Raw genomic sequence first — 8,653 nt, 5'->3', positions numbered from 1 at the left:
CTAAAGGAACTTTTTACATCTGTTTTTGCCTGAATTTCTCCATACCTAAACTAAAATAAAAATTACTTCCTTTCTGTACCACCATGTTTTAAGGACACTTTATAACTGTAATAGCAAATGCCTAAATACATACAACACAAGCTTTTTAAATACATACTTCTTCTTTTTTCCATTCATAGCTATCTTTCAATTGTCCTGTGTGCCTTCTATCCTCTGTATGCACAGATCTTTGTATTCTATATCGGATTTATCTGGTTTTAGTTATTTTTACTAAAACAAGTATTCTGAGCACTCATTTCTTTCACGTTTACCATCTTCCCAGTTCCTCCTGCATCGCAGCCATGAAGAGCCAGCTGAACAGGAATTCCTCAGGAGTGACTGAGTTCATTCTTCTGGGCTTCAGAATCCCTCCGAAGATGCAGATCCTCTTGTTCTTGGTGTTCTTGCTGGCCTATGTGGTCACTGTGGTGGTAAATACCAGCATGATAATTGTCATCAGGATGGACTCGAGGCTTCATACACCTATGTATTTCTTCCTTAGAAACTTATCCTATTTAGATCTCTGCTACTCCACAGTCATTGCTCCCAAAACTTTAGCCAACTTCCTATCTCATGAAAAGAAGATTTCCTACAATGGCTGTGCAGCCCAATTTTTCTTCTTTGCTCTGTTTGTCACAACTGAAGGCTTTCTCCTGGCCGTGATGGCATATGATCGCTTCTCAGCCATTTGCTCGCCATTCCTCTATCCTGTCCGTATGTCTCAACAGGTTTGTGTTCATTTAGTAATTAGCTCCTACATCTGTGGAGGCATCAACTCCATGGTCCAGACAGGATTCACCTTCAGCTTGCATTTCTGTGGAGAAAACCGACTGGACCACTTCTTCTGTGATGTTCCAGCCCTGATCAAGATCTCATGTGTTGACACGTCTGTGAACAAGATGGTGCTATTCATTCTCTCCTCCCTCATCATTGTCACCACCACAAGTGTCATCCTGGTTTCCTATGCTTACATACTCTCCACTGTCCTGAAGATCCCCTCCACCCATGGTAGGGGTAAGACCTTCTCCACCTGTGGCTCCCACATGGCCACGGTGAGTTTGTTCTATGGGACTGTGTTCTTCATGTATGCCCAGCCTGGGGCCATCTCCTCCCCAGGGCAAAACAAGGTCATAGCTGTGCTCTACACACTCATCATCCCAATGCTAAACCCTCTGATATACAGTCTAAGAAACAGAGACGTGAAAGATGCTGTGAGAAGAATATTGCACAGGAAGTGATCCCTTCCTGCCATGTGTCAGACTATGATAGTGGCACAGTCTGCTTCCTAAGTGTCCCAGTTATCCTTGTACTTGGAGAATTAGTTTATCAAGTATATTTTTATATATGGCAACAAATGTTTTTCTAAATGTTACAAAATGGTATTTCTGTGCTTAGAATATATAAAAGCATTATCTGTTTTCAATTTCTCATGTGATAATGATATCTTTTCAATCTTTAAGAAATAAATAGTAAGAACTGCTATTCTATAATCAATAAAATACGACATGTGTGTGAATCATTCTTTAATTTTTCTATTGAACAAAGCATGTACACTGATATACATTTGGAAAAGAGAACTGCCACACTGTGTATAGGGCAACACAGAAGGGCAAAGGTTACAAAGAACACTTGAGTAAGGACCCCCTTCTCTCCCAAAGTCCAGCTTTATATTTTGAAGAGTATTATCCTTAGAATCAACACTACTATAAAAAGGATCCACAATAGATTATTTGAAAAGTAATTATTCACATGGGAAATATGTGACAATAGCATTCTATTAATTTTTAAATCTTCATTTTCTTCTATATATGAAATTATATATTTTATAATAAAAGCTGATACATAAAGAACATATTAACATTATAATCACTGTTTTTCAAATGAGGAATTTGAGGCAGTCAGAGACTCAAACTTGGTGTAGCCAAAACTCAACACTAGTAGGGCTCCAGAGTTTTTATTATTCAAGTATATATTGTAAGGGATGTGGAATATCTTAAAAATGTAATCTCACAATCTAGGAACAGGTATTTCTGAAGGGAGGTATACATAGGAAGCAAGTATTGTCATTGACTCACTATCTTGTCATTTTTTAAAACTATTTTTTATTTTTATTTTTATTTTTAATAAAAAACTTTATTTTTTATTGGTGTTCAATTTGCCAACATATGGAATAACACCAGTGCTCATCCCGTCAAGTGCCCACCTCAGTGCCCATCACCCACTCACCCCCACACCCCTCCTCCCCTTCCAACACCCCTAGTACGTTTCCCAGAGTTAGGAGTCTTTATGTTCTGTCTCCCTTTCTGATATTTCCCACACATTTCTTCTCCCTTCCCTTATATTCCCTTCATTATTATTTATATTCCCCAAATGAATGAGATCATATAATGTTTATCCTTCTCCGATTGACTTACTTCACTCAGCATAATACCCTCCAGTTCCATCCACGTTGAAGCAAATGGTAGGTATTTGTCGTTTCTAATGGCTGAGGAATATTCCATTGTATACATAGACCACATCTTCTTTATCCATTCATCTTTCGATGGACACCGAGGCTCCTTCCACAGTTTGGCTATTGTGGACATTGCTGCTAGAAACATCAGGGTGCAGGTGTCCCAGCGTTTCATTGCATCTGTATCTTTCGGATAAATCCCCAACAGTGCAATTGCTGGGTCGTAGGGCAGGTCTATTTTTAACTCTTTGAGGAACCTCCACACAGTTTTCCAGAGTGGCTGCACCAGTTCACATTCCCACCAACAGTGTCAGAGGGTTCCCTTTTCTCCGCATCCTCTCCAACATTTGTGGTTTCCTGCCTTGTTAATGTTCCCCATTCTCACTGGTGTGAGGTGGGATCTCATTGTGGTTTTGATTTGTATTTCCCTGATGGCAAGGGATGCAGAGCATAATCTCATGTGAATGTTGGCCATGTCCATGTCTTCCTCTGTGAGATTTCTCTTCATGTCTTTTGCCCATTTCATGATTGGATTGTTTGTTTCTTTGCTGTTGAGTTTAATAAGTTCTTTATAGATCTTGGAAACCAGCCCTTTTACTGATACATCATTTGCAAATATCTTCTCCCATTCTGTAGGTTGTCTTTTAGTTTTGTTGACTGTATCCTTTGCTGTGCAAGAGCTTCTTATCTTGATGACATCCCAATAGTTCATTTTTGCTTTTGTTTCTTTTGCCTTTGTGGATGTATCTTGCAAGAAGTTACTGTGGCCGAGTTCAAAAAGGGTGTTGCCTGTGTTCTCCTCTAGGATTTTGATTGACTCTTGTCTCACATTTAGATCTCTCATCCATTTTGAGTTTATCTTTGTGTCTGGTGCAAGAGAGTGGTCTAGTTTCATTCTTCTGCATGTGGATGTCCAATTTTCCCAGCACCATTTATTGAAGAGACTGTCTTTCTTCCAATGGATAGTCTTTCCTCCTTTATCGAATATTAGTTGACCATAAAGTTCAGGGTTCAATTCTGGGTTCTCTATTCTGTTCCATTGATCTATGTGTCTGTTTTTGTGCCAGTACCACACTGTCTTGATGACCACAGCTTTGTAGCACAACCTGAAATCTGGCATTGTGATGCCCCCAGCTATGGTTTTCTTTTTTGAAATTCCCCTGGCTATTCGGGGTCTTTTCTGATTCCACAGAAATCTTAAAATAATTTGTTCTAACTCTCTGAAGAAAGTCCATGGTATTTTGATAGGGATTGCAATAAATGTGTAAAGTGCCCTTGGGAACATTGACATTTTCATAATATTGATTCTGCCAATCCATGAGCATGGAATATTTTTCCATCTCTTTGTGTCTTCCTCTTTTGTTTTCTGGCCTTAGTAGTATTTCCATCCCATCAATGTTGTTATCATCTCCGCTCTTACACAATGTATTCCAAAACAAAATCAGCATGTTGGTGTGTATAATAAGAAAGTGAAGTTGTACTTTAAAGGTTATGATTCTGAAAAAAAATAAATGAGAGTAATGAATACAGAAGGAGATAGAAATATTTGTTCATATAAGTGGGGGAAAAATATATAGACAAAGCTTTATGGAAACCTAGAGAAGCATGAAGGGGTTTTTAGAAATAGGAGAGTGAAGGGTGCCTGAGTGGCCAAGCCAAATAAGCGGTGGTCTATTGATTTTGGCTCAGGTCATGATCTCAGGACCCTGGGATCAAGTCTTGAGTCCGTGCTCAGTGCAGAGTCTGCTTCTCTCCCTCTCCCTCTTCCTTTCCCTCTGCTCTCTGTCTCTTTCTCTCAAATAAATAAATAGATTTAAAAAAAAGAGGGTAGTAAGGTTAGGGAAAAAATTGAAAGAAGCAAATTATTAAGTAAAGATTAAAAGAAGACTAAAGCTTCAAAATAGTAATAATCTTAAAATTAAAGTATGTAAATTAGTCAGTATAGTAAGTAAAAACTATAAGAGAATGTTGACCATAAAATTTCTCTCCATCTGCTTCTATGCTTTACACTTACTATTTTATTATTTGTCTAAAATAAGGAAAAGAGGAACAATTTGTGATCAGCATGACCTAAAAGAGATGAAGAGGTATGTGGTAAATTTCAAACAGAGTGAGTCACAGACAAAATTTTAGAAGACACATATTTTCCCTATCATAAGAATATTCAAATATTTGGCTAACACATAATTTTTATTTTTTAATATTTTATTTATTTATTCATGAGAGACACACAGAGAGGCAGAGATACAGGCAGAAGGAGAAGCAGGCTCTACGCAGGGAGCCCGGCGTGGGACTGGATCCCAGGTTTCCAGGATCACTCCCTGGGTCGAAAGCAGTGCTAAACCACTGAGCCCCTCGGGCTGCCCAAGCTAACACATAATTAAATAAATATAAACTATACATAAGTATAGTTATTACAATACATGGCATATATGAAATGAGATAATCAGATTATTTTGGTTTGCACAGCTATCAAATTAGAGATCAGTTCGAAAGAGCATTTTTTTTCTTAGTTGTCCTCTGAAAAGTACAATTTCTACCAATGATTATAGGTCAGTTTATAGTGCTTTTTAAAAAATTGATTCTAAGGGAGATTTCTTTCCTCAGTATCTTCGTATCAAATACATAAAATGATTAAAGTTTAATAATGGGCCCCAAATAAGACTATGTTTTCTGCTCTGAGAATATAAATATAATTATTTCCAATCTCAAAAACATACATTATTATCTCAAAGACATATAAGTAAAAATAAACATACAAGTACAAATAAAATTTGTTACTTGTTATGCCTAGAGGCATTTATAGGAGGATTCTAAGATAAAAAATAAGATCTGTTGTCAAAGTCATGTTACTAATTGAGTGAATAAAAGAGAGGACTGCTGTTTTTCCTTCACATTTCTTTTACATTCACGTCATTGTGAAACGATGAATCACACATTTTTATACATTTACAAAAATTACTCCAATGGCAACAACTGTAGGAATGCCTATATCTAAAACACCTACATCATACTTTTACTATGTCAGATTATTTCTTTGTCCACCTTCCACAGATACACACACTAACCATCCCCCCAACATGCATTGTACAAACATTAGCAAGGTCATGTTACAGAACCATTAGAAGTTAGGCCTAGGTTAGATCTTGTGAATACTAGTGAAACTTTTAAAAGGTAATTTTTCAATACTAAATTTTCATTGTATTATTTTTTCTTGATTTCCCTTAAATCAAAATTTAAAGGTTAAAAAAATAAGGTTAATACCATAATTGTAAAAATAGGAGAAAATGGGTTAAAATATATCTAATGGAAATATGGCCTTTATTTTATTATTTAAAAAATTTTTAAATTTATTTTTTCATGAGTGATAGAGGGAGAGACACAGGCAGAGGGAGAAGCAGACTCCATGCAGGGAACCCAACGTAGGACTCGATCCTGGGTCTCCAGGATCATACCCTGAGCTGCAAGCTGCGCTAAAGAGCTGCGCCACCTGGGCTGTCCAAATATGGCCTTTAAATTTGAGACATACCAATTACTTTCATCGTTTTGAGTCCTAAATCAGTCTACCAAACATTTAAACATTACACTTTTTTCTTGAAGATGTTAAACAAATTTATTCAAAGTAGCTCTATTTCAATATTTAACTCTTTTATTATTATGCTGAACAGACAACACTAGCATTCAGATCCTCTCTGAATGAATCCTTCTACCCCACAATCTATGATTGTTTTTCTTATCTAATCACAGCAACTTTGTAAATTGTTTTAGGGCTTTTTCCCCCCAGATTTTTAGACTAGTATATTAAATTTCCCCATTACTACAATTTACTTTTTTTTATATTGAGTGTTTTTCTTAGTATTATTCACAGTGCTGTATAAAATTCATCAACACTTAATCCCATTGAATATTTATGCTTTCTGTGCCCTGAAGGAAAATATCTAAAGATTAGGAAGAGTTCCCAGAGGATATGAGATCCAAGAACACAATTCCCAAAGGGTCACAAATTTAATCATTATACGTGAGTTCTCCCCAGGCACTAAATACTTAAACAAAGAAATTTATATATATATATTTCAAAACTACTTTTAATTGTGTCTCCAAAGCTTTCAGTATAGATTTCCTTAATCTGTGTTTGGCTTTCCATACAGATGTATTTTGATATCCCAAGTACAGAGAAATACAAGCAATTGGAAGTTGAAAAAGAAAAGATTATTTTAATTGGTAATAACAAGTGACAATATTAGTTGGAGAATTTACTAGCCTGTCATTGCCTGTCAGTTGTACTTGAAATACCTGACATTTTATATTCTATGTACTACTTTTTTTCTATTCTGAATTCAGTCTTTCCTCCAAATAGTCTTTACAAAATGATCTAGTAGATCTTAAGCTGATATTTCATGACACTCAAGCATTCTCCACTTCCTCTGTATTAATGGAATATTTATCTATGTAAGCTAACCTTCCTTGCAACTTGTGACCATGTGACTAAATTATGAGCAAAGGATCTAAGAGGAGATGTGCAATTTCCAAGTATTATCCTTTGATAAAAAGGGTTTGCCCTCTTCTTCCTCTCTACCTTCTCTTGTTGTTGTGATGATATCAGCACATGGATGGCAAGCCATTTGCAGCCATGAGTATGGGTAATGATACTAGGAAAACATTGACTACTCAACAAGAGAGAGCACACCCAGGTTCCTGACACAATTGCAGGTCCTACCCACTTAGAAACACAGTGACTTCATGGAGGAGCTTCAACATACCAGCCTTAACATTTAAACAAGATAAAAATAAAGTCACTATTGTTTAAAGTGCTGTGATATTTGTCTTTCTCATACTCTACCAAATCCATGGTATTAATCAAAACCTGAGTAGGGTCTGAACTTTTACCTTGAGTCTAACAGGTTGACCCACCATCATTTCATATATTCTGACAGATATATCCTACTGAGTCAATGACAGAAAACTTTATTATTTATTATATGGCAGGAAGCAGGAGCTTCATGTTCTCATCAGCTCCCTTTACCCCTAAATTCTCTGCAGGGAAGGACCCTAATGGATATTGTGGTTTACACAAGGCCCCCAGCAGTGCCTCCAACATAGCTTTCTGCTGGTTAGTAAGACTTGGCCTCCCAATCCAATAACTTGTTCTTGGAGGGACTGCAGGTATATTTTATCCAGTCTGTCTTTTTTGTTCAAGCCATCAGCCATGTGACATTTGTCTGCTCCAGTATATGACTTAAAATAGGAGTGAGGAAGATATTCAGAAGTGTTTTGCCTGACTAAAGTAAAAAACCTAAGAAAGAACACATATTGGTGAAGACGTGGAGACAAAGGAAACCTTGTACACTCTTGGTGGGAATGCAAACTAGTGCAGCCGCTGTGGAAAACACTGTGGAGGTTCTTCAAAAAATTAAAAATAGAACTACCATATGATCCAGCAATTCCACTACTGGGTACTTACCCAAAGAATATGAAAACACTAATTTGAAAGGGTATTTGAACCCATATGTTTACTGCAGCACTTTTTACAATAGTCAAATTGTTGAAGCAACTACTGACCGATGAATGGATAAAGATATGATATCTATCTTCAATTATAATATTATACTTATATAAAATATAAAAATATAAATATAATGTAAAAAATATATACCATGCATATATTAATATGTGATATGTATTGTCACATAGTGATATTTTATGTACATTATTATGTATAATATGTATATAATGATGTTGTATGTGTGTAATACATATTATACATATTATGTATATTATATATATACATATATATATAATTGAATAGTACTCAGCCATAAAAAAGAGTGAAATCTTGTCATTTGCAACAACATGGATGAATCTAAAGGATATAATGCTAAGTGAAATAAGCCAGAGAAAGACAAATACCATAAGATTTCACTCATAAGTGGAATTTAAGAAACAAAACAAAGAAAAAAAGACAAACCAAAAAGTAGATTCTTAACTATTGAGAAAAAAACAAATGGTTACTAGAGAGAAGGCAGGTGGAGTGATGGGTAAAATAGATGAAGGGGATTAATAACACACCTAATATGATGACGACTGAGTAATGTATACAATTGTTGTTCACTATGTTGTACATCTGAAGTGAATATTGAAAAGTTAATTTTATTGGAATTAAAA

At 35.8% G+C, this 8,653-nt stretch overlaps 1 protein-coding gene across 1 annotated transcript; it reads left to right on the top strand.

Moving 5' to 3' along the window:
• The first annotated feature begins 341 nt into the window (after positions 1-341).
• Positions 342-1,277, top strand: LOC121500854 (olfactory receptor 12-like). Its single transcript, XM_041772969.1, has one exon. The coding sequence runs from the start codon at positions 342-344 to the stop codon at positions 1,275-1,277; it is 936 nt and encodes a 311-aa protein (XP_041628903.1).
• Positions 1,278-8,653: the final 7,376 nt, after the last annotated feature.

Source organism: Vulpes lagopus, chromosome 10 (genome assembly GCF_018345385.1).
Source record: "Vulpes lagopus strain Blue_001 chromosome 10, ASM1834538v1, whole genome shotgun sequence".
Lineage (NCBI taxonomy): Eukaryota > Metazoa > Chordata > Mammalia > Carnivora > Canidae > Vulpes > Vulpes lagopus.
This window is presented reverse-complemented; position numbering and strand designations above follow the sequence as displayed.

Bases quoted from the DNA above. Each gene is read 5' to 3' on its own strand.
- LOC121500854 (XM_041772969.1), top strand. From the start codon at position 342: ATGAAGAGCCAGCTGAACAGGAATTCCTCAGGAGTGACTGAGTTCATT.